Consider the following 26,296-nt stretch of genomic DNA (forward strand, 5'->3'; position numbering starts at 1 on the left):
AGGGTTGTTTGGTTTTTCTTTGAGAGAATATATGTTGGGGGTTGGAAGGTGTGTGCTCAACTGCTTTGGGTGTTTTCTTCTGGCAATTATTTTTGTTGTTTGCATTGACAGAGAGAGAAGAGAGAGTGTATAGAATACAATGCAATGGGGTTTGTGTCTGGGTGTTGAAGGTTTTGCAGGTTGGTGGTTTTGCAGGTTGGTTCTATATTTAATCCCGCTGGCACCAAACATGGATCAAGGCACTCTATAGCATAACCTGGCTTGAAGAGTGGAGGACTCTAAAAGAAATTAAGCCGGGGTAACACAATCCCCCCTAACAAACACGGCCTAGATGTACAAATTTTCCAAACAATAACATAAAAACAGTGGGCTGTAAAAGTAGGGTACACCTCCCCCGGCCCAAAACGCCAAAACGAATCTGTGAGCCTGAAATGCTGCTGCTGCTGTTGGATTCGGGAGAAAAAAGTCACCTATAAATAACCGACTCCACACAGTTCACTCTCTCATTCGTCACTTCCTCACGGACCTCACTTTCTCTAATCTTCTTCTTCTTCTTCTCCCTCCCTTCATCGCCGACGACCTCCTCATGGCTCTACGAGCTCTCGCGGCCAGGAAATCCCTAGCCGGATCAGGTTTCCAGAGAATCCTCGGCGCGCGTGGACTGCAGACGTTCTCTCTCCCCGACCTTCCGTACGACTACGGCGCTCTCGAGCCGGCGATCAGCGCCGAGATCATGCAACTCCACCACCAGAAGCACCACCAGGCTTACATCACCAACTACAACAAGGCTTTGGAGCAGCTCGACGCCGCAATCGCCAAGGGCGACGCTTCTGCCGTCGTTAAGTTGCAGAGCGCCATTAAATTCAACGGCGGAGGTCGGTGATCTCTTTCTCGCTTTTTGTACTGGTTTTGTGATTGTCTGACTGCGATTTTTGCATTAGGAATATGTGTTAACTTTGTTTATCTGTAAAAAGAAAGCTTTCGATTGGTCAATGTTCAATGTGCTACTCGAAATGATCGAATTTGCTTAGGGATGTGATGTAATTGGTAGTTGAAATGCTTAAAAGTGTTTATATTTTTATTATGAGTAACCAAATTTCTTTAGATTCTGTAATGTTGTACTGTTAGTTTGCTATTCTAAGTTATTAACATGTTAGAGGAAGCTATTTGTTCTTGGAAAGGAAAGGTGTCGAGAATCGAAATGAACTGGTAGAAAAAGAAATGACTCGTTATGCCGTGAATGCTTAATAAGCATATCATAACTAGAGTTGTATTAAGATGGCATCGATCATTGCTGCTAGAAGCTGTTTCATTTGATATAATGTCTTGTTTATGTGGTAGATTTTTCTTGTTGCTTTCACTTTGCAACTCCTATAGAAAATGTAATCTTAACAAGAAGAAAGTCTTATGTTACACGATTTTGCCTGTTCTTTGCTCAAGTGGAATGGATTATTTTCTTGCAGGTCATGTCAACCACTCGATTTTCTGGAATAATCTGAGTCCTGTTAAAGTAAGTTTATAAGTTTGCTCTGTGCGGCTATGCCACAAGCCTGTTTTAAGTATTCATCTATCTAATGCAATATTCTTTTTTTGTGGCAGGAAGGAGGTGGCGAGCCCCCTCATAGTTCCCTGGGCTGGGCTATTGACCAAAGTTTTGGTTCTTTTGACGCATTAATCACAAAGATGAATGCAGAAGGTGCTGGCTTGCAGGGTTCTGGATGGGTGGTAAGTTTTGCATCTTGTGATTTAAGTGGATGCTTATTCATATTGCTTGATGTCTGCTGATTTGGTGACATGCCTTTTATGGTAGTGGCTGGCTCTAGACAAAGAATTGAAGAAGGTTGTGGTTGAAACCACTGCAAATCAGGTAACCTCAAAAGATATACCATATAACTATTTATTTCTAGTAGTAATCAAGAGTATTCCCTTCTATGTCTGCTTACAAGTGGCCACATTCAAATCCGTCCTGCTTTTGTAGTTATTCACATGGGCTTCACTATTGTTCCCATCGACTTTATGATGCTAGAACCATAGAACTAGTGTTGAAGATCTTTTGCTTACTTGCTTTCCTTAAATTCTGTGTATGCTATCTTCTCAAGACTTGTGATAGTTATCTGAATATGCAGATTAGATATAGAAATACTGCTTCTTGTTCGTAATGTAGTTATAATTCTGATTACTTTGTTACAGGACCCATTGGTTACCAAAGGAGCAAGTTTAGTGCCCTTGCTTGGCATTGATGTTTGGGAGCACGCGTACTACTTACAGGTAATATATAACTCATGTCAACTTGAATGACCTAGATATTTGTAGTTAGGTTTGTTAGCATTTTCAATCCGTGAAAGGACAGAGCTTTATTTATTTATGATTGTCATCAACTGTTGAAAACTTGAAACTCTTAGCTATTCTTACTCTGGACATCAACTCGTTATTTGTTACATTATAACACTAGTTTTGAAGAGTATTCTTTTAACTAGTGAACCACAGAGCCTCGAAAATCAAGATATATATCTTTTTTCCTGGAGTACAAGTTCTGAGTTCATTATATCATTATATGTGTGTGAAAGGGATTTTCCTTGATATGAAGCATGCAGTTCGGACTTTATCTGTAAAAACTTGAATTAGCATCTGAGGAGGTACTGTGCAGACTGCAGACAAGCCCATAATTTATTCATTTACAAACTTACACCATTATCACTTTTCAACTAAGTCCCCAATAAAAACTTTTAAGGTTACTTACAGTTGTTTTTGGTCTTCTTAGCTTTGCGTCACTATTTTGCTTTCCAGATTTCCTCGTCGTGTATGATGTGATATGAATTAATACATGTATCTGGTTTTCATGCTGCAGTACAAGAATGTGAGACCAGATTATCTTAAGAACATATGGAAGGTCATCAATTGGAAGTATGCCAGTCAAGTGTACGAGAAAGAAAGCGCCTGAGCTAAACGAGGGTGGGCATTGCAACTAGTTGAGCAGCTGAAATAAACAATCCATGTGACAAATGAAGCTTTCTCACTGATGTATGAAACTGAGATAGTATAAGAGCCATGCACTGTTGTTTTTTCTATTCGATGCCCCTGTAATCAATGTCTTTCCGATACTCCAAAACTGATTTGAAGAAGTTAGTTATGGCATTTAGAGGCTTGTCTGTTTTACTCGCTGGAATAAAATCTGTTTGATATTTCACTTGCTAGTCAACTTGCGGTGTGCTTTTTAATAAGTTTTTTTTTTTTTTAATTATGCGATTAGGGAAAATGAGTTCTGTGCATTTTCGTTAGCCTTGAAGAAAATCTCATAAGTCATAACATTAAAGATTTGAGTTCTTTTATGAAAAATTGTGTTATTTATAGCACATTTGGACAAAAAAATTGTCAAATTCCAAGCTATTGCCAAATTTTTATTCATGCCACAATAAAACTTCTCAAATCATTTAAGACATTTACGAGATGTTTTCATTAAATTTAATCTCAAAATAACTACTTAAAAGAGACGACAAATGATGTTTTCTCCCTACACCCAAATCACAACATAGCTATAAGTTACTTCGTCTCGTTATTAGATGCGTGGAATGCTATATATTTTGGGCTCTTGATTTAATTGTTTTTTTATTTTTTTATATTACATCTTTTTGTCACAAACGAAGTGAATTAGTGAAAAACTTGTAGCCAAAAAAAAAAAAGTGAAAAAGTTGGGGTAGGAATTACAAATTTACAACAATCGAAGGCCCATTTTGTTAGCTAGGGCTTCATCCCTCCCCCATATATAAAAGCCAAGCCTTGCCAAAACCACTCACTTTCTAAGCGTCTGCAGCACCAAAAAAACCCTAGGCCGCCGAGACCCCCAGAGCTGCAGATCTCGCTCCTCTCTCTCTCGGAACACCATGGTACATCTCCGCCTCCATCACTCTCTCTCTCTCTCTCTCTCTCTCCCCCGTCTCTTCTTCACTCTTGTCTAATCGTCTCTGTTTGCGCAGACTTTCAAGCGCAGGAATGGCGGCCGCAACAAGCACGGCCGCGGCCACACCAAGTTCATCCGCTGCTCCAACTGCGGCAAGTGCTGCCCTAAGGTAACCGTTAGCGTTAGGGTTAGGGATTCATAGCTAATCATCTATTGTATCTAAATTTGTATAAGCATGTGAAGTTGTGGCGGATTGGTTTTTGATTCGAGTGTTTGAATTGGAATTAGGACAAGGCTATCAAGAGGGTCTTGGTGAGGAACATCGTGGAGCAAGCTGCGGTGAGAGATGTGCAGGAGGCTTGTGTCTATGAGCGTAAGCTTTTCATTTTCGTGTTGATTTGTATTTGAAATTGTGATTTGGATTTGGATATGTGAATGAGAGGGGTTTGTGTTCTTGTCTTGTGTAGAATACACTCTGCCGAAGCTGTATGCTAAGATGCAGTACTGTGTGTCCTGTGCTATTCACTCTCACGTTGTGAGGGTTAGGTCTCGCACCAACAGGAGGAACCGTGACCCTCCACAGAGATTCATCAGACGCAGGGTAAGCTTCTTTTTACAGTTTATAGAAAACCTATGTTCACTTGTTGATTGATTTTTTAGTTTCGGGTTTGTAGATGCTAATGCTGTATTGGATGCTTGTTGATTGAATTGTTCTGTTTCTTTGTTTTCAATTGAAACCAAAAACAGTTACTTATCATAAGCCGATCGTTGATCCCTCAGGATAAGTATAAGTATATGCCTATAGAAATGTGCTTCCCTTTAACCTTTGTTAGAAACCTACTGATGTTTTTTTTATTCTTCTGATTCTTTGCACGTGTCAATGGCAGTATGTGGCCATGGATATATGTTGATAATACTGAGAATGAAATCATTTAGACCGAGAGATTAATCTCTTCAAGTTCACTCTTTACAGTATCAAGAACTGTGTCTCATAGTGTTAGCTTGCTTCCGTTGGGCTTTACTTTAATTGGTTCTTCTGGCTTTATTTGAAACATGGCATCAACTTATATCGACTTGATGTCACCCATCCATTTCATGCTTTCTATGCTAGTCGTTAGATGGTTTGGTACTCAGTAATATCCTCTTCCTTTAGTATCATATAGAGACCAGAATACAATTTCCTAAACTTTTTCATTGCTCAATTCTTATAACTTTTATCTTTGATATATTAGAATTAAAATGAGAAATATTGAGTTTACTTCTTCATTCCAGTATGTGATGGTAGACAGTTGTTCCTTTTAAAGTGTTTGTTTTGCAAACATGTCTATAGCTTATGTTTGCTGGTTCATCTTTTTAATTTATCTAATATGTTGAACTTTTGGACTTTTCCAGGATGATGCCCCAAGGCCCGGAGCACCTGGTCAGGGACCCCGACCTGCTGGAGCTGGTGCTCCTGCTCGTACTTGAATGAGCATATGAATCCTCTTATGTTATTGATGTTTCTGTTTAGCTACACAACTTGCTGGACCTGAGTTTTGTGTAGGAAGTCTTGTTATGGTTTTTGTTCAACTTTTTGAGGATTAAACTATTGTTCATGGATGTTTTATTTTTGCTGATAATGCAACTTAAATAGTTTAATTATGATTTTGTTTCATGGTTTGTTTCCTTAGCTTAATCCCAAGTGAGCATCCAAACACTAATTAAATGGTTCCCTAAGATGAATTGGCGCGAGCATAGAAACTTTATGTTTCATCCTTGAATGGTTATGTTGGTACTTGGTAATGAAGCTCGTTAGTTTCAGTAATCAAAAGTTTAATTTGAACAGCTGGAGGCTGCAAAATTATTCTGCTCAACTGATTCATATTGGACCGTCAACTGATTCATATTGGACCTTCATATTGTGGCTATTGGATCTTCTAATCAGAAAGTATAATGCTTACAAAAATTATTGGATCTTCTAATCAGAAGTATAATGCTCACGGCTTGTGACTACAAATTTTTCTATGCACTTTAGAGAATGGAATGGTCAGACCCTCTATTTCTCATTTGTATCATCAATGTTCGCTTCCACTTTACAAGGGTTTCAGAGAGTTCCAAAAATTGGTTGTCATAAAACTGTCATTGAGCATCAACTCCTCCATGCTTAGACCAGACAACCATAAGTTAGATGCAACTTAAACTGGCCTGTGTTCTGGGAGTGAAATCATTCAGCTTTGTATCACTGCTGTAGTTCTTGTGCAATTCTAATGCATTCTGACATTGGACAGTTGGTCTTGAGTGCATTGGACTCGATATGTGACCTACTCACAGCATATCCCTCCTGCAAAAGAATATAACCGACCGGAGTATTAAAGCTTTGGACCGAGACAAACTGTTTCCCATAATACTCCTGAACAACCCCAAACTCCAACATGGACTTTTTAGCTATCCCCAAAGAAATGGTAGAGTACTGTGGGATTACCTTTTGAAGGGCAGACACCACAGCTTTGAGTGCTGGTGAATTTACTTTTGCACGGCTTGCTACCTGGAACAGATAAAAGAGATAAAGTCATCATCTATCACAAGAAAAACAACTCCCTGAAATAGAAAAAACAATGACAACAAGTGTACCTCGTCCAAGTTGATGAAGCCAAATGGTAATCTGGGGTCGCTCTCAGCCACCATTGTATTTAAAAGTTTGTCAAGATCAGTTCCTGTGTCACTGCCCGCCCATCCCCATTCCTTTGCTAAAGTTAACATATCTGTAATGTAAGCAGCATCATGAAGAGGCCCTGTCCAGAGAGGACCAGAAACAACTAGTGACATAGACACCTGGAAAGAACTAACAGTGCTTAGTACATATAATTCTTATACTCTCAGTGCCTACGAGTAAAAATGTACTTTTGAATATTTATCAACATGCCAATGAGAAAAACTATTATGAAAACTCTTAAGAAAAATGAAAATCTTTAATAAGGGAGCACAAATACTGGCCTACAGCAGCCCTGCACTCATATCAGGAGGCTTTGTTTGAACTCCCTTTAATAAGCTTCCATTTCATAAGAGATTTGACATAATTTAAAAACACAGGTAAGATGAGAATTCATGTAATTGACCTCATAGACTGAAATACAATCAAAATGATGATGATGATCTCTTCCACTCTATTAGGGGAGAGGTCGTGGATTTGTCTCCCAATGGCATAGCCAAGTAGGTATCAAATAGCTATCCATTCTCCCGGATCATTAAGCAAAAGAAACTACTTTGCACTGTAGACAACTTAATCAAAATCCAAAGAACCTCAATGCAAGGATCTCTGTAATTATTGTTCTTAATTTTTCTAAACCCCAAGTTGGAGGAGCAAAGGAAAGAAAAATGATGGAAGGAAAGAAAGGTGAAACCTCAACAAAATATGTTTTAAGGGCTATAAATCATATGAGATTAAGACTTCAAATGTATTAAAGCCTAAATGTCATAGTCAGAGCAAGGCTCTTCGAGTTCTACAAAAGCAATGCATGCTGAATATGAAAGCTTTTCAGGAAAGAAAGAACAAAAACTAGGGAACAAAACAAGATCATACCACGAATGTGTAAGAAAGAAAAAAACTGTTAACTTATACCTTTGAATCACTGCAGGGGCAACTGATCCGACCAAGTTCATCCCATGAAAATTCATGAGAATTTCCACAGTCGCGGCAGTAGCTGATAAAACCGTAGTGTCTGTTTCCATGTAAAGCAAGTAATAAGCACCAATAAGTCACACAGCTATCCCAAATACAAAAATCATACAATTAATCACCTGCTATCAGGGAGCTTTCCACGAATGACACGCAGCATGACTCTGAAAACGGGTCCGTGATACGAATAGTATGAAAACAGCGGAGTAACACGATACCCCATCACAGAAGCTACCCGCACCACCCCTCCTATAAGCATTCTCAAACCAAGCTCATTCGAATATGGCATAGGCCGAACATAAGCTCCATATGCCGCTAAAGTTCTACACACACAAATACCAAATCATCAGTCCTACTAAATGGTCAATGCATACAAAGCGTCAAACTTGAACAACTAAACAGAGCTCAGAAACACTCACTGTTGCGGCCGGCGGCCCCCGGAAGAGAAACCATCGGTGGAGGTAACGTAAAGCAAGCCATCCATCCTCAAAGCATTAATCGCCGACCTGAGAAACGACGAGTCGCTGCCAAACGAATCAATGTCAATGAGGTCATAGAAATCCCTGTTCAGATAACACTCGGTCATGATCCGATTCGCATCCATAAGCGTCACCTTCCACCTCTCCTCCTCCTCCTCGCCGGAGCTCCTCAAGTTCTCCGTGATCACATCCCTGCTCTCAACATTTCCATCATTCGCCAACACAAAATCGGCCTCCGCCTCCACCAGGTACCGCAGAGACCGAATGCCGCAGCCGCAGAGGGCATCGAGTACACGCAATTTCCCTCTAGATTTCTTGTACAGCGTCGCGGCCAGAACACCCAAATCCCGGCCGGTGGCGCTCTCGTGCCGGAAAAATGTCTCTCCCGTGTCGAATTTGAGACCTCTCTCGGTTCGATACTCGCATTTTCGATCAATCGGCTCCGAATTGGGGACTGGATTCTGGTTTAGGGTTGCGAATTTGGGGATTTGGTTTTTGGGGTTTGGTTTTGGGTTGGGGAGAAATGAGAAAGGGGATAGGGTTTTAGGAGCCAGAGCCAACAACATGGCGGGAATTTGTTGGGTTGGGTTTTCGCGGGTCTTGGTAAAATGGGCTCTCGCACACGTGTGGTTATACTCTCCTGCACACGTGTGATGCATTTTCCCAGAGATCCTGCCACGTCATCAAAGTGGGACCCACCATCCCATCCGCCTCTTAAGGTTTCTATTTTTGTGTTGCTCAACCTGAACCGGTTACCGTTAAAGCGAGGTCCGTCCCAATCAGACGGCGGACAACTCGTCGGCGCCGAAGGTTTAGGGTTTAAGATGTTGGCCAGCCTGTTCATGCTGGGTTCGGGTTTAGGGTTTAGGAAAAGAAGGAAGCTTTAGCTTTAGACCAAGGAAGAAGAAGATGAAGCGCAGGAGAAGAAAGAAAGCCATGGGGCATCATCAAAGGTATATATATATATATTCTAAAGCTCCCTGGATTTCTATATTGGTTATTGTAGTAAATGATTGTCATTGTTTCTTATTTTGATATGTTTATCTGGGTTGAAGAATGTTAATTGGAATTTAGCTCTTTTGGAAAATGGGACTGTTGATTGATTTTGCACTAGTTCTGATGTGTTTACAATAGGCTGTTATTGATGAAGTTGAGTTTTTTTTTTTTTAGGACTGGCATGATAGAAGGGTTCTGGTAGTTTTGTTTCCTTCACGTTTTCGATTGGCTTCCCCGATTTTGGTTATAGCATCATATTGTATGCCAGACATCTTTGATTTAAGTTTTAATTTTTGGATGTATCTGCGGCACGATGATGTTAACTGTTAGAGAGATAAACAGAAACATATTGGAAATATTGATGCCGTGCAGACATTATAGAAGAGTTGTTCTTGGACGGTTGGTACTTGAAGTACCTAAGCAACCAAATATAGCAAGAAAGTCAAGAAGATGATAACAAGATTAGCTGAAAGTAGGAGTCGTAGTTTCTTTGAATCAATAAATTTCAATGTTGGAAGCCTTCTATGGATCATTTACTTGTATTTTCACTTGACTTGTAGTTTAAATGTTTTATTACAAACCCAGGGTTGTCTTCAGCCTTCTATGTAATCAAGCTATTCGAACTAAATAGTGTTTTCAGTTAATCCTTCAATTTTGGAAATAAATACTAATCTTTTGCCTATTCTTTTGAGTCAATTAAAATGATGAGGTATCTTACGGTTCGATTGTATGGAAGGATTTTCAAGGTTATTGGTTTACATCCATACAGGTGATGGCATATGGCCAATGGTTCTAAGTTGTGTTGTAAGTTGTAACAATGGACTCATATACAATAGAATGTGACTCTACATGGCCTCAACAGAATTAAAGGGATTTTAAGATTGGAATTTATTGATGCACAACCATTAGGAATAGAGGGGAAGGGAGAAGCTTAAGAGTGTGTGATTAAGAATTCAATTTTTCATTATTCAAGTACCCCAGAGAACTAAATATGTGTGTGTGTGTGAGGACAGTTATTAAAATCAAATCCCTTAGTCAACTCGTTAAATTAAACACTAGTGGAACCCCTATTAACTTCTCAGTCCAAAATTCAGCTGGAATGCAAGTGTCTAGTTCATCAAATACCCAAACCAAATAAATACTTCAATATCGCTAACGACATTTTTTCCCAACACTTATCTGACCGGAAAAGTAGGAACTAGAATTTGATTTCTCAATCTTGACTTCAACCTCATTGGATCATTTCCATTTCCCCCTTAATAATAGTTACTTGCAAAAGGAAAGCCAATGGGAGAACACATCAGCTATGCTCTTCGATTGACAATTTGGTAGTCATTGGATAAATGATGAATACTACCCTGACTTCGTGCCTTATACTATTGGTGCAAGGTCCATGAAAAATTTACTTAACCCTTTTTAAGTCTACAAATTTTAAAGTACGAGAGTAGGAATGGTCTATAGCATGAGAGAGTTGTTTCTATCAAAAGAAAATTGTATTGTATATTAGCCTCTTGGTATGGTACCTGAGACTCATGTAATAAGTTCAATCTCCACTAGCTTTGTCCTAAGTTATTTTTGGAAATGGCTTACTTCAAGATACTATGTCTTAACGTATGCTGGAGCTATTTTATCTGACCTCTTATATAGGAAAAAATGGGAGTGCTCTAGAGCAGAAATTTGGTTTGAACATTTACCGTAGGCCAGGACATAAAATTATAATGTCTTCCCAAAATGGAGATTCATGTAGTAAGTGGAATTCTCAATTAGATTTATATCATGCATTGTCTCTACTTTGATGTTTATTTGTTTAAAGATTTATTTTCTAAAAGAGATATTGTATTTACTATTTAGAATTCACCCTGGACAAATGTATTTACGACAAAATGTACAATGTTGTGGATTTTTTATTTCTTTCTTTATAATTTTCTCATATGATCAAAAGACAGGGTGATGGTTTTTAAGCCCTTTTGAATTCATAAGTAATTTCTGTTTAATGTTTTATAGCTTAGATTAATGGGTTTTGAGTTCTATTAAAGTCCAAATATTGTTATTCTTGTTCTTTATAGTGAATATTGATTAGTAGGTTATGAGAATCACCTTTCAACTGGGATGGAATTTGTTGTTGGATTCCTGCAGTCGCAAATTCACATTTTTGCCGTGTCACAAAATTCACAGTTTTCTCCAGCCACAAACACTCACGTGTTTGTGCTTCAATACTAACATGAAACTATCGGACTCACGTATGCTGAGACCCAGTCCGCTGGCGCATTGAATAATTTTTGCTGGTCATGAGTTCAAAATAAATGTAGACATGGTGATGTGCCCAACTGAGGGCGAGTTGGTGTGGTCAATGTAGCAGAGTCAATTTCCCTCTCTAAAATGGTATGTAGTTTCCTGGAGACTTCATTGCATTTATTGTGTACGCCTGTAGGTTGTAACTGATGCTTTAAAAGGAAGATAAGTGACTGTAGTATTGGTTTAACAACAAATTTTAAATCTCTTTGCCACCCCAGTGCAGTTTGATTTTTATTTTTTTCACCACTGCAATTAATATTCAATTTGGGGGAGAATGGATAGGATTCATTATTAATGAGGGTCATTAATTTATTGTTAGGGTAAAAGTTGGAGAGGCAACCATGAGAAATACCCAAGGATGGACTAATGGTGTCTCTAGTACCATGTTTGGGTGCAGAATTTACATTTTTAACCCTATTGCATTTATCTTATTTTGTTAACTCATTTATGGTGAAGAATCCATTGCAAACCTGCAAATTTGAGTAGAGTGAGACTGAACTTTATTTCACTGAGACTCTTAATCGAGACCTTTCCATTGTTAGTTTGAGTCCCCTTAGCAGAAAGATGTGTTCTCATTTGTCCTATTGCATTTCTTTGCGTTTCACTATTTTGCTTCTTTTCTGCTCTTTGCTTTTAAGTCCAAGTTGGGAGCTTCCCCCTGAGGGGAGAAAGGATGACGGTTTTTTTTTTCTGTATTATATATATAATATATTACTTCTGTCCTTTTCTTTTACTTTTTTTCCTTATTTGCAGAGCCTTTTCTTCATATATTTTCCTTGAGAACTTAAATCTCTTCTTCTCTGTTTTTTCTTCATATAAGTTCCCTTACCTATCTTCATGTCACACATGTCACAATAGCCCCAATACATCTCTTCTGAGCATGATTTTTATCAGCATGTCCAGTGCTATATAAAACAGAGTTAAGGATGTATGAACCTACTCCAGAAGAATTCTTAAATATCCAATTTGCTGGTTAGTTTCACATTTCTGCTGAATATTCATATCCTGGATTAAGCTGTACTGATCTATCAGATATTTCAATTGCTATTCATCGACTCAAAATTCACTTGGATCACAAAGTTTTGGTATCCTTCTCACTTTTTTCTCAGAATTTTTTTGACCCATATCATTCCTCTTCCCAGGTCCAAACTATTAATTTTTTTCATTTTATTTTAAACTTCTTAATTCCCCAGGGTTCTAGAACTGTGCATCAGTCACTTATTAAAATCCTCTCTTGGAACTGCCTGTGGATTCCTTTGGTATATTCAACAGCTCTAAGTTTCATCTTTTGTGCTGATGGAAGTTTGCTCTTCTTCTGAAATATCAATAGATAAATGGTTGACAGCTGAGCATAGGGTCCAAGAGATCTTATGGGCTGTTCAACCAAATGTAGCCTCTGAGTGGAGGAGGAGGGAGCTGATCGATTATGTTCAAAGGATAATCAAAGGTCATTTCGGAACTGAGGTGCGACTTCCCCCAGCTCCTAGTTTCCCTTCTTTTGTGGGCGTATATTTTTCTTACTGTTTTATTTTTTTTTGTTTGAGGGTGGGGGATGAATTAGGGGGCAGGCTATTTTGGTTCACAGTAGTGGATACTTTGTATCACATGCAGTCCATGCTACTTTGGAGTCTTTGGATGATGAATAAAATTGTAGTTAATGAATTGCTTCAGTACTGGCCTTGATAAATAGGGATTTCTTGGTTAAATCTTTAGGTTGCCTAGTCAATACTTTAAAACTGGAAGAATGATGTAACTAAAAGGTCCCCGATTTATTACGGACAGCTTATTTTTTTTATAATATATGTGCTCCATCCTTAGCTCTTCGAAGCATTCCTGCTATTACCATTATCAGTTGGGATCTGTAGCAAAACATAGCTAGGTAATTAATTTGATTTCCCATTTCCATGGAAAGAGCTTGTGTGACTACACGCATTCAAGTTTGGTGTACTGTTACATCCAAAGAAGCCAAACAAATCTGTAATTATAAGCTTCTGGGGTAATACTCTTTGAATTTACTGCTGTCCTTCAATCCCACACTAACTAGCTTCCTAGAGCTTTTTATATCGTCTTCTCATTGCCGATCAATTGAACATTTGCTTTATTTTTGTATCAGAAAAATCTTTAAAATCTCTGATGAATTCTTAGGTTTTTGAATTTCATTTAAATTTCAAGTTATATTCCTGTATCATTCTGCTATATCTTACTCATGTTTTGGGAACCTATATAGAAAGCTTCCACTTAAGGAATGTTCTATCATACCATATGTTACTTTTGGTGTTGGACATGCTTATAGTATTGGCCATTTGAAGAGTTATCATATGTATTGACCTAAGTGGCTATTCATATCAGGAACCTCTTGAAATTTTACGTAAAGTGCATGTGTATGTTCTTATTAAAATTTTACGTAAGTGGCCATTGTATAGGATCTGATTGTGTCACTTGCATTGATTCCACGTGTTTTATCCTGTGGATGTGGACCTGAAATCCACGTGCTTTTCTTTCTCGATTAAAACTTTGTCTATGTGACCATACATAGGAATCTGATTGTCACTTGCTTGAAATCCACTTGTTTCATCTTGTGGACGTTAGGCCCGAAATTTAATAGCGTATCTATAATGTTCACTCTGCTGAGGGAAGTTAATGATTAGTTTATTTCAATAGTTACATGCTTTTATTTAATGTTCCTTGATAAATTGAGGATATTTTCTTTCCCAAATAAAAAAAGAAGAAGAGGTTATTAACATCAGCATGTGCATGCCTTACAGGTGTTGTCCTTTGGTTCAGTTCCTTTAAAAACGTATCTCCCTGATGGAGATATTGATTTGACAGTACTCTGTCATCGGAAGCAGGAGGAAGACTTAGCTAGGGCTATCTGCAGTCACCTTCAAGGTGAACCAAAGGAACCTGGGTTCTTGGTTGAAGATGTTAGATATGTTTATGCAAAGGTTTAGATTTCTTATCTTTGGTCTTACAATTGCCCGGCATTTGTTTAAAATCTTGGTGAAGTATATTCTCTATTTGATTTGTTCTTAATTGTCTACATTTTAGTTGTTGCATTGAGGGCTATTTTCATCTTTACTCTTTGAATGGAAAAGTCCAAATGCTAAAATTTGTCTATTCTTTTTCTTCCTCCCACGTCTTATAGTGTTAATGAGGCAAATCTGAACCCCTTTGTATCATATTAGACAACCCTAATACTTTAGATCCTTCTCACTAGTCAGAGACTGGTGCGATGATCTGTATTATGTGTGATTTTTCTTCATCTTGACAACTAGTGATTTTCAAAAGGCATTTGACAAAGTAAGAAATATCTACTCCATCATCCCAACCAGTACCTTCGGCACCTGGCACTTTAAAAGACAGCCTATTTAAATTATGTCCAGAATATACAAAACAGTGCCTCACCAAAACTGGTTTTGTTCTACTCCCTTCTTCGATGGCTCTTAAATGCTTTACATACTTTACAATGTTCACTTAACAGCTTCATGTACACCCAATGAGTAATCTTGGTCCATGTCCATGCTGAAGTAGGGTCTTATGTGTCTGAGATTGCCTGTTATTTCAGAGCATGACCTGATGCAAATCTCAGATCGCCAAAGTTTTTATTCATGTTTTTTGAACTTTTGATAAAAAAAGTGAATTACTTATTGATGACCCTGAGATCCTGAAACATAAATGTCTCGGGTTGATATGGAAATAGCAACAGGGTTTGGAAATGCATGGAGTGTGGATGTTAATTGCTACATAAATTCTCCCTTTCTAAGAAAACTCAAGATAAAGTTAATAATTTAATGTGTTCGAGAGGGAAAAGAAAAGAAAGGAAAGATGAGGAATGAGCATAAGAAAAACCAGAAATTGGCCGTGCTTTAGTATAGTTCAACCTAGAGACCAGTGGTCCATTGCTTTAGCCCGTCCTTATTTTTCTTATATACCCCTTTCCCACTTCTGCTCTTAATGAGGCTCAGTATCATGCTTTCTTTTGCAATAGGGATAAAGAATTTTGCGCTTCCCTTTTTGGTATGCAAGGATGCTCATGGGCTAATTGGGGTTCTATTGTGGAATAGTCTGGATTTAGGCTAGGCCACACTGTGGTCCTACTGGGTTTTCTTCTGGTGTTCTCACAGTTGTGTATCTAAATCATCATGTGTACAGAAATTATTTCCAATGCTCTTTTACTAGAGGAAAGGAAACATTTTCACTGCCTACAGATTTTTTTTGCCAATCATGTTGCATAAAGGAAGGTATTATAATTTCTTAATTTTCTGGACGAAAAGAAAAGGGAGCTCACCTGTATCTTTGTCATCTTGTTTTTGGTTTTTGTGTGGCAGGTTAAGATCATAAAATGCACTGTGAATAATATAGCAGTTGATATTTCATTTAATCAGGTGGCTGGGCTGTGTACACTGTGCTTTCTGGAGCAGGTTCAGTCATAACCCTATGCATATAAAATCAAACTCAGATTTATCTGCACTAAATAGAATTAAATAATGTCGAAGATGCTTTCTTTCAAGTGGCTTGAATTTTTCCTTATAAGAGCTTGATACTTTTGTACTATTGACTGCAACGTCACTGTTCACATTTACATTTCATTACCTGTGACTTTTTTGTATTTGCTACCTCCTCGATTTCAACTTTATTCATGATCTATTGGTAGGTTTGGACCCCATTGTTTGACTTTGTCTGTTCTTTTATCTCTTTGTTGACATAAATGGTCTGTTTTGATGTTCTAAAAGAAATGCAGCCGGGCTCCTTTTGCTTTCCTTTTCTTTTCTCTTTTTTCCATTGCAGTTTATTTGGTTATCGTATAAGTTAGTTATACTGTATTATTATCATTAATGTTGTTCCATATCAAGCATCTAAAATATTTGGGTACGGTGGTTAGGTGGTAAACCGAAAAAGATAAAATATTATCTATTTATAGACACTGACATAGTATCAGAGTCGGAGATCCCCAGTTTGAATCTCTACAACCTGCAATCTTCCAATTCATATTTAGTTTTACTTCAGTAGTTGAAACCCAACAAAACTTAATATCTACACATAGCAATAGACTTATTTTCTTGTGAAAACACTTGGCAGTAGACTTTATGTCTCTTTATTTCAGTACGTTCTCTCACTTGATCATTTCAAAATTCATATGCCTTAATATTTCTATTTTAAATGACATGCCTGGTGTTGCCTTCTATTCAGGCGGACCAGGTCGTTGGAAGAGACCACCTTTTTAAAAAGAGTATAATCTTGATCAAAGCTTGGTGCTATTATGAGAGCCGAACCGTTGGTGCACCCCATGGCTTGATTTCAACATATGCACTAGAAACACTGGTCTTGTATATCATCAATCTCTTTCATTCATCACTCCGTGGACCTCTACAGGTGTTTCCTTTTTCCTTTTTCTCGGCATGTATAATTTTCAGTTTAGCATTGGCATTTGCATTTGTGAAGCTTGAATGTGACTTTACATTCTGTTAACAGGTTCTTCATAGATTTTTGGAATACTATAGCAAATTTGATTGGACAAATTATTGCATCAGTATAAATGGTCCAGTTTCCTTATCATCCGTTCTTAAAATCAGAGGTAAGTTATGTTTGATAACATCAATTGTAATTGATCTGTAACTTCTTTAGTGGGGATCTTCTAACTATAGTGCTTGATATAGAGACACCAGAAAATGAGGGGGAGAATTTACTGTTCACCAAGGAATTTTTGAAGAAATGTAGAGTTGCATTTTCAGATCCAAGAAGAATCAGCGAAGCTAGACTGCAGGAATTCCCAATCAAGTGCTTCAACGTAGTGGATCCTCTAAAAGACAACAACAATCTAGGCCGTAGTGTTACTTCAGGTACTTGTCCACTTTTTCTTGCTGTATAACTGTTTGGTCCTTCCCTAAGGGGAAGTGGAGGTGCACTGAATTTGCAATATTCATACCACGACCAATTCCTAAGATTGAAATAGGAAATTATTTCAAAGTTACGGTGATAAATTGGAGCAGAATATTTATGGAGAATAAGGAAGCCAGGAATTATTTGTTTGTATCACCAAAGCAGGCTCAAGGAGGAGAGATTTGAATAGAGCATACTATTAGCATTTCTGCATGAAGTTCTTCTTTAAGAGTTGACCTAGCCCTTGTGCTTGTCAGTATTTGCTCCAATCATTGCACCAAACCATGACCCTTATGCTGAATTAAGTTGCACAATAAATTATAGTGACTGACAGTTTAGATTTATTGTCTTTAAATAATAATAACTCACTCTTGGAGGATTCTTATATAGAGAGTTGATTAGGAAGATTATGGTATCTTTTAAACAATCTTTCATCCATTTTGGATTACAGTTTATTAAAAGTCTCTAATTCAAATTGCATACATTCCACTCATCTATGTAAATCATTTTCTTACTAGTTTTGTATGTTAATTGGCTAATGATGGTGCACCAACTAATTCTCTCCAGGAAACTTCGCTCGCATTAAATCTGCTTTTGCATTTGGAGAAAATGAGCTCCGGAGAATTCTAGCGCTACCAGGTGAAAACATTGGCCACAAACTTCAAAAAGATTTTTTTCCCGTCACTTTAAATAGGAATGGGAGGGGACAAAGACCAGATTTGCAAGCTCTTGTACCAGCATTTGGTAGTGGAAGATATGTACAATCTAACCTCACTGGGGACTTTGATTATCATTATGGGGGAATATTGTATGCACAGTGGCTTCATGATGAAAGCTTACATCTTTCTTCACACCCAAGTCCGCCACCTTCTCAAGTCCAGAATAACACCACATGGAATGCCAGGACTTGGTCAGTGAATGTCTTTGATCAAATGTCAATGAATGCATATGCATTACCTTTCTATCATCATTGTGCTTCCCAACAGACTGCTCATATAAGGACATTGCCAGGAACTGGCATGTACATACCTGATCCGGTATATCAAATTCACCCTTTTCTTTTCTATTTTTGGTGTATGGACTGTCAAAATTGACAGATTTTTGTCATATGCTTGGTAACTGAGAGACTAGCTGGTTTTTCATTCTAAAACTAAAATGCTCATGTAATTGCAGAGTCCTCATTACAGACAGATGTATTCAAGGGCGAGGGGAAGGAACGAGTCTAAAAATCTTCGGGTGATGATGAAACCACCCTAAAAGGTTAACCAGTCAGAAACAAGTACTGGTGTACATGTAAGCAGCATTGATCTTTCACTTGAGGAAGTTCCACGGCATTCAACCGCCCCCACCTCCACAAGTCTCTAAATCTGGTAAGCCCTGGCCATCTCTTCAATCCCAGGTGCCCCCTCAGACCAATGAGGATCGTAAGCTTGGGGTTTTGGGGCCTGCATCATTGCCTTTGGGAATGCATTCACTTGAAGCAAAAGCAGATTCTTGTAGTTCATATGCTAGGGACCTTACACCGAAGGTCCCTGTAATGGGAATGCCAAGTCAACAAGTACGTTCAAGCATTGATGAGATCAATAAAGAGCCGTTCCAGTTGGACAATAAAGATTTTCCGCCTTCGGGTAGCAAAACAAATCTCGGAGACTTCACTTACGTTCTGGAAGTTCCAAGTAGAGTTTTCATTGGCACCCTTCGGACTGTGCAGAGACTTGTGTATGCATGGAGGAGGGGCATTCAGGATTATTACCTATTCTCCACTAAAGAAGGCAATATTACAAAAGGAAAGACCTCTGTCTCTGATTGCGACAGTGAAGTTTTGTATCTCCTACCTTTTCTGGATGATTATGCAAAATTTGTTTCATGTGCTTACAGATCTTTTTCGTTTTGGTATATATTTTCAGTTTAAAGAAAATCTATGTTCATGAGAGAAGAACCTATGGCTCCCATTGATCATACTTATTATCAAATGCAACAGGTGAAGAAATTGCAAGGCCAATGTGCTATTGCTATAACTGAACCCAAATGAGTGACGGAAACAATATTATATGTACCCTGCAGTATGACTATATGAGGATAGAACTCGGATGATGAGCAAAAGTGAAACCGACACTTCCCAAGCACAATACTGTCACTACTCAAAACGACTGTAGTATCTATATATGACACAGATTTATAGTATCCACATATGACACAGAGAACTAGAAGATGCAATGCAAGGTTCAAATACCGTGTCAACACTCAATATCAACTTAATTCAATTTTTGCTCCACAATAAGAATCCTAAGGTTCCTTAAAAAAAAAAAAAAAAAAAAAAATCCTAGCCATTTAGGAGAAGAAATTAAGAATATGCTCCTACCCTTAAAAATTACTTCTTACTGATTATTGATTCCAACAGTACAGATAATGCAGCGCAAATGTGCTGTTCGTGATCCATTTTATTATTTGAACAGCGTATCATTGTTCTATACAAGTACACAGAATATACACACTGGACCACAACAGTCAGACCTGACAAAGATTCAAAATAGTTAACCGAGCAAAGCACCAGAGATGACAGAGCTTCCAAGTTCGGGTAAAAGCACTGATTACAGCCACAAACTCTTCCAGAAGACGGTTCCGATACACTACGAAATGGGCATCCTAGAAGGATGCTTTAAGCGAAGGCTAAAGTACTTAGTGACTCAGTCTTGGGGGTGAAGAGGTACAGGTGACAGTCATGAGCTTCAACCAGAGCACCAAATGAGGATACGGCATCCTCCTTAACTAGTTTGTGCTGCAAGCAGTTGGGATATGAAATAAGTATAAAATAGATAAACTTAGTTAGACAGTAAAAATTGAAGCTAACCAAAGCTGCGACTAGTTATATTTACATAGAGGTCAGCTTCCTCACCTGCCACAAATCTCTCACTGAGACACTAATGCTGGATTGCAGTCCAAGTGCTTCCCATTTAGCTGTTATAGTCTTTGCTGTTGAACCCCGATTCCAAAGAGCAACAGCCAAACGATGTCCAGATAGAGGACCCGCCCAAACCTGGAAGAACAAATCATATTAATCAACAACTTTGCCAGTCAAGCTACATGCAGCAAGCCAGCAAGGAGTTATTTTCTGCCCAAATAATAGATGTCACTGACTCACTGCATAACTACCAGACTTTCTATGCTAATTTTGCTGTAACACAGAAACTGTTAACCATTTAGACAGCACAGGCAGGAGCATGTGCAACTGCATATATTCTGGACCATATTTTCAGAAAAAATTGTATCATTATTGGGGGAAGGGGTTGGGCAGACGAAAGAAAGACACTTCCCAACAAAGCCCCACATGGCCACATTGGTAGGGAGCTTGTAATAGTCACATATGAGTATATGACCTAGGAAAGTTGAGTGGGCATTTTAATGGTTGTAGCATCACTTTTTTATCTATTGAGGAGGACGGACCTGGTAGACACCATCTGTTCCTGAAACATTCACTTTCCTTCCTTGAACCCCAAGAGAATCTGCAAAAAAAATCATCTCTCGTTTAGTTTTCACAAGTTTGAATAGATGTGACATGCGATTGTATATGCAAGCAAAAATTGCAAGATACGGCAAAATCTTACTTCAGAGACATTAGACACACAGACACAGGCCACCAACATGGCAACATTAGATATTACCTTGGTTTATAGCAATAACCTCCTCATTGCTCAGAATTTCGTATGTTTCTGCAGTCATGTTTCTAACATCACAACCAATCAAAAGAGGGGCCTGGAAAATCCAAATCCCAATTTTCAGTATGTGAATTAAAGATAGTAAGCTAATATGGGTGAATGACACAAACGTATATATGTAAATGTCTCATGTGCTGACTGGAATTGAATTAGGTTCATTTATACCCACTGGCAAACAACCAGACTGAACAGCATGGTGGGAAACTAATATTGAAGATTAATAAACCTTAATGAACTAGCTTATAAGATTCTTTCTCAAACAACTCGAAAACTGGAAGGAAGGTTCAATCTGAATTACTAGGATAGGATATTTAACAAACTTATGTATATCCAAATATCAGACCAGGAAAAGAGAAAAGAACTTCATGAACCTTCATCAAAGCCCAGATGCTAAAATGAGCACGGTATTCCTGGTAACTCATGCCTCCATTGCCAACTTCCAACATATCTGGATCTGTTCAATAACATAAGATGGAGAGGTGAGAAAAATTAAATCATAGTTGGAGTACTAATGCCCTTGCCTTCACAAAATCTGATTCAAAAAGGTCAAGTCTATACCATTCCATCCACCAGGTCCAGCATATGATGCCCACTTGTCATTCAAATCAGCAATTGTAGTCATGCTGAATAACAAGACAAAACAAACTTACTAGGTATAAAATTAAATTCAAATAAAACTACCACATTCTTCTCGCGAGTAGAACTAAAGATCACGTATAAAAGATCTCAGAACCAAAAGAGAACAGAAAGAAGCAACACACAAGAAGTGTGAAACATTCTATCCCATTGCTGAATTAAGCACACATGCAAGCCCCATCAACTTGGAACTAATTAGGCATTTGTAAACCTAAAGATTTCATCTGAGGTGAAAGCATTTACCTCAGACTATAGTGAGGGTTTTCATAAAATTATTTGTTTCAATGTGAGTGCATGTAGAACAGTGACAAAACACTAGAGTTATAAAGAGTTGTAACCTTGCCCATGTATCATTGATATCATCTGTTGTACGCCAACTATTCCCAACTTTCCCAGCCCATAAAGCAGGATCATCAACACCCCTGTCATAGTTTATGGATTAATGTTTCTGTCGGGTTAACAGAGAATTAAGCCAGACATCATAAGCATTATCGATAAACTGCATTACCATTCACAAATTGAATAGAAAATTGTGCGTCCAGTTGTATTTAGGGCCTCACGCATGGGTGGGTACCTGGAAATTATGAAACCATATCAAATCAATATAGAGCCACTCTGTGATTCCTTAGAAACTAAAGTGAGACTAAGAGGAGGTGATACCGTTCTTTTGGTGGGATGCCCAGATTGTAACAGTTGTCATACTTCAAGTAATCTAAGTCCTAAAATGTTAACATTATGCATTGATTATTAGTAATATCCAAGACAAGGAGTAAAATAACAAAGTAACTCCAAAGAACACTTCAAACAACTCCTTTTTGTTTGCAAACATCAAAACACAAAAGAAGTCTAATGACATTGTGGGTAATCAAGTTAGAAGAAGGCTCAAATTTTCGGTAGAAATGAGAACATCTCACATCGAGGACAATCTGTTCTATATGACATGAGTCCACCACAAGGTCACAACTTAAAATGCAGAAAACAGTATATAAAGATGCCAAATCAAGTCAAAGATACTCTTTGGATCAAAATTCAATCAATCAGAAACTAACCCAAGAAGCAAACAGCTTGGCGTCATCACTTTCATGATAAATTGAACCTGGTCGAACTTGACATGTAAAAACCCTACAAAATGCAATTGGTTACTTGAGATGAGTGGCCAGGAAATTATAGTCTGCATAACGAACAAATATTCAACTAAAAAGTAGAAACACGTAAAAGTTTCATCCTACCCGGCATCAGAATATATTCCAAGCTTGAGGCCCTTCCCATGTATATAATCGGCAAGAGCTTTAATTCCCGATGGAAATGTTTTAGGATCAGGGACCAGTTGACCCTGGTCAATCAAATAAGAACTATGAGGAATTCCAAATTTTACTTATATATGCACTCACAAGTGCTTTCCAATGAAAATAAACTTTTCTATAAAAGACAAGTTTGCAAATATTTCTCTCTTATGAATTTAGAGGTATTGAAATCAGATATACCAGTCACATTTGAAGCCGCAACTTCAAAAAAAAATAAAGATGGCGTTCCCCAAGACCACAAAATCAACAAATGCGGATACAAATTATAAATATGGTGAGAACTATATTTTGCCCAAAGAAATAGAATTCAAACTGACCTCAGAATTTCGTGTTGGTAAAGACCAGCAATCATCTGCAGTAAATGACGGTAAATTACATCATAAATATACAAATTCTTGAATCAACCGAATACTAGAAGGTAAGGCAGAATAATACCTATATTGACATACACATAACCTAAATCAGCTAATCCGGTGGAGATGAGGGCATCAGCTGTCAATCATCAAATGAAAGTCAGTGCTTCCGGATATTTTGAGTGGAGGTGAAGAAAGGTTCTCCTTCTTTGAACCGATAGAACAATGCTAGTAACTTTTTTCAGTTATAGAAACAAATATTCACCAAACATAATAAGACTTTCATGCGTCACACACTCATCATCACAAAGCCGTTGATCAATAAGGAATTGCTAACACTTCATGTAAATGACTAAATGGTAAGGGGAAAACTCAATACCTGTTTCCTTGATCACGGTTTCATTAATATCACAAGCAAAGAAATTCCAGCTATTCCACCTGCCCACATATAGGTAAAAACACAAAATTCAATAGAAAATATCCTCAAGAACTAAACCGACCTAATATAGCAACCATGAAACAACAGCTTCACACAATCAACTACAATCCCATTCATATATGCAAAACCACCACATGGGTATTAACATAACTGCAATTCCAAACCAAACCCCCTCCCCAAAAGTCCAAAACCCCCCAAAAGATTGCACTTTACCATGAACTAAGCAAATCCCAAAACATGGGTAGTTGTAAAAACCAATAAAGAACAAAACTTTATGAACCACAACACAATTCCACAAAATCGGGACTCACCCCATTTGAGGCGTTTGAGCCAATCCATTATTGAGTTGCAGAGCACCATACATTGAAGTATCGTAAATGCGACTAAAAGTTGGTCTCAGGAAACTGGGTTTGTCCTGGAATTGCAACAGAGGCACAGCTACTCTGCCTGCAATTGCAATAGCCAGAGCTGACAGACAGAGAATCAGAGTGAACACAGAGAAACTGATGATCTTGCTCTTCGCCATGACTCAGTGCTCTGTTTCTTTTGTTTTTCTCTGTTCTTTAGAGTCTTATGAAGACATGAAGTAGAGAAGAAGGTGTTGAGAATTTTTGACAAGAAAGCAGATTTGTCTATAAAGACAAGATACACGCCAGTTTAGAATATCAAAATCAATTCCCAATTATCCGCATATTTTTGCATATGACACGTCAGCATTTCCCTCCATAATTATCTCTAATTAATTATGGATTAGTTTCCCTAATTAGCATAAATGTTTGGCACTAATTGGCTACTAGCCTAGCTTTGCTGCTCGTCATGTCATGGAAGTATGAAACTCGTGATCTCTGTCGTTCTATGTGCTATCATATCACGTTTACTGTTACCCTTACACAATCCCATCGTTTTTTAACGTTCAATGGTTTCCGGAAAAATTTTGCGGAATTTTACTACGTTTCCGAATATGTTATGACATGTTTTCTCTACCTTGATCATAACGGAAAAAAAACAAAAAACAAAATTAGAGGAAAAAATTATACGAAGAATAGTTTTGCTTGTGCAAGAATTGTTGACTAGTGATTAATTATGATTTTTTAGAAAACGTAAAGAGAAGGCACTTGATAATCATATAGGTACGTGTACATCTTCTCCACATAGATCGGGGAGTAGATTTCTTACAGAAAGCCTCTAATTTGTTCCGTTCTAAATCTTTCATTTTCATTAGAAGATGATTAGGATAAGTTGAAAACTTCTCATAAAAGAATATAAAATAATAATTTTGTCAACCCACGTGTCGACGACACCAGCCTTCACCAAAAGAAAAATAAAAAACAAAACAAAAATCTCAACAATTAAGTCATTGCAACGACTGTAGAAAAGGAGATTTTTTATGATTAAGAAAGAGCCTCCGGACAGTGTATAAACATGATTGCTTTGATGTGGGTCGCATTGCAGACGGTTGTAAGTCCTATATGGATGCTTTCAATTGGCTACAAGTGCGACACATTTACCGGAAAGCAAATGGCACGGCTAATAGGTTAGTGTATCTTGCTTGTTATTCTTATTCTGATGAGTTCTGAATTGGGGAGGCACACGTTATTATTTAGGATGCACTCTTTGAGGATTTATGTAAGGCTTCTAATGTAGCCCGGAGTTTAAGCTCTTTGTCCCCTCTAAGGCATAATGTTATATTTTCTCATCAATAAAGGTGGGTGAAGGGAACTATATCCCTCGCCTGTTTCCAGTCCAAAAAAAAAAAAAAAGGGTTATTATCATAAATGGTACCTGAATTATACCTCAATTTTATTGATGGTACTTGAACTTCAATTTTGATCACAACCAGTACCCGAACTTTTCGATTTCATTTTAAATGGTGCCTAGAGTCACCCCCGGTCACTATTCTGACTAAAAATGGCATGAGAGGTGATCATAGTGATGATTTCTGATGATTTCAAGGGTTGCGATCATATATAATGATGATTTTTTGGTAATAGACTTTCCTTGAACTTGTTTTTTATTTTTATTTTTTTAGATTTGGGTTTTTTGGCGGGAATAATGACCGAAGGTGGCCTTAGGTACCATTTAAAATGAAATCGAAAAGTTCGGGTACTGGTTGTGATCAAAATTGAAGTTCATGTATCATCGATAAAATAGAGGTATAGTTCAAGTACCATTTGTGATAATAACCCAAAAAAAAGAAGATTGGTCCTCTACTATCACTCATTTCATCAAAAAAAATAAAACACACACAAAATTATAAATAAACATAAAATAGAATGACTATTACGTCTTCATTTTCTTTAATCTTTTAGCTGCATCTCATGTTCAAAATTACTTTCATATATAGTATAATTAAGGAGTAAATTCAGTTTGTCTCCTTTAACTTTGGAGCAAACATTAGTTTAGTCCCTGATCTTTTTTTTTAAATCATGATGGTCCCTGCACTTCTAATTTCCATCATCTGCATCAAAATTTCAATTTTGACTCCAAATATGACATCATAAGCTGAGTTGACACCGACACGAGGGGCCACCTTTTAGATTTTGACCTTCAATTTGGACAAAATGTCCAAATTACGCTTTGTTTTGATTTTGCTTCATTCCACCCTCATTCGACCTTCCACCTCATTCTTCACCTCTGGTAATGAG

At 37.8% G+C, this 26,296-nt stretch overlaps 5 protein-coding genes across 14 annotated transcripts; 3 read left to right on the forward strand and 2 right to left on the reverse strand.

Annotated features, from left to right (window-relative positions):
* The first annotated feature begins 494 nt into the window (after positions 1-494).
* Positions 495-3,199, forward strand: LOC112184618 (superoxide dismutase [Mn], mitochondrial). Its single transcript, XM_024322895.2, has 6 exons — positions 495-875; positions 1,464-1,510; positions 1,600-1,725; positions 1,811-1,867; positions 2,191-2,268; positions 2,849-3,199. Exons 1-6 carry the CDS (start codon positions 587-589, stop codon positions 2,939-2,941), a joined length of 690 nt encoding a protein of 229 aa, XP_024178663.1. The 5' UTR covers positions 495-586; the 3' UTR covers positions 2,942-3,199.
* A 524-nt stretch (positions 3,200-3,723) lies between these two features.
* LOC112173181 (40S ribosomal protein S26-1) lies at positions 3,724-5,542 on the forward strand. Its single transcript, XM_024310764.2, has 5 exons — positions 3,724-3,884; positions 3,975-4,067; positions 4,187-4,271; positions 4,366-4,499; positions 5,291-5,542. Exons 1-5 carry the CDS (start codon positions 3,882-3,884, stop codon positions 5,363-5,365), a joined length of 390 nt encoding a protein of 129 aa, XP_024166532.1. The 5' UTR covers positions 3,724-3,881; the 3' UTR covers positions 5,366-5,542.
* A 222-nt stretch (positions 5,543-5,764) lies between these two features.
* LOC112175986 (tRNA (guanine(26)-N(2))-dimethyltransferase) lies at positions 5,765-8,623 on the reverse strand. The gene is made up of 6 exons (XM_024313770.2): positions 7,973-8,623; positions 7,676-7,876; positions 7,497-7,596; positions 6,509-6,709; positions 6,360-6,422; positions 5,765-6,218 (listed from the first exon to the last, which is right to left on the reverse strand). Exons 1-6 carry the CDS (start codon positions 8,596-8,598, stop codon positions 6,117-6,119), a joined length of 1,293 nt encoding a protein of 430 aa, XP_024169538.1. The 5' UTR covers positions 8,599-8,623; the 3' UTR covers positions 5,765-6,116.
* A 131-nt stretch (positions 8,624-8,754) lies between these two features.
* Positions 8,755-19,134, forward strand: LOC112184704. 10 transcript variants are annotated; one of them, XM_040510860.1, is made up of 11 exons: positions 8,756-8,985; positions 11,112-11,410; positions 11,643-12,408; positions 12,517-12,787; positions 14,089-14,268; positions 15,652-15,744; positions 16,514-16,696; positions 16,796-16,898; positions 16,981-17,163; positions 17,771-18,240; positions 18,371-19,134. In XM_040510860.1, the coding sequence occupies exons 4-11, from the start codon at positions 12,620-12,622 to the stop codon at positions 18,458-18,460; spliced, it is 1,470 nt and encodes a 489-aa protein (XP_040366794.1). In that variant the 5' UTR covers positions 8,756-8,985; positions 11,112-11,410; positions 11,643-12,408; positions 12,517-12,619; the 3' UTR covers positions 18,461-19,134. The 10 variants fall into 10 exon arrangements, with proteins under 10 accessions (XP_040366803.1, XP_040366805.1, XP_040366794.1 ...); XM_040510867.1 differs by having other exon boundaries at positions 12,218-12,408; XM_040510869.1 differs by having other exon boundaries at positions 8,755-8,985; positions 11,112-12,408; positions 16,990-17,163.
* A 428-nt stretch (positions 19,135-19,562) lies between these two features.
* On the reverse strand, positions 19,563-24,267 carry LOC112185187 (alpha-galactosidase 3). The gene is made up of 15 exons (XM_024323419.2): positions 23,963-24,267; positions 23,592-23,650; positions 23,295-23,351; positions 23,177-23,211; positions 22,785-22,888; positions 22,605-22,677; positions 22,216-22,274; positions 22,064-22,129; positions 21,894-21,977; positions 21,478-21,542; positions 21,291-21,373; positions 20,866-20,956; positions 20,648-20,706; positions 20,100-20,240; positions 19,563-19,982 (listed from the first exon to the last, which is right to left on the reverse strand). The coding sequence occupies exons 1-15, from the start codon at positions 24,175-24,177 to the stop codon at positions 19,863-19,865; spliced, it is 1,311 nt and encodes a 436-aa protein (XP_024179187.1). The 5' UTR covers positions 24,178-24,267; the 3' UTR covers positions 19,563-19,862.
* Positions 24,268-26,296: the final 2,029 nt, after the last annotated feature.

Source organism: Rosa chinensis, chromosome 1, assembly GCF_002994745.2.
Source record: "Rosa chinensis cultivar Old Blush chromosome 1, RchiOBHm-V2, whole genome shotgun sequence".
Lineage (NCBI taxonomy): Eukaryota > Viridiplantae > Streptophyta > Magnoliopsida > Rosales > Rosaceae > Rosa > Rosa chinensis.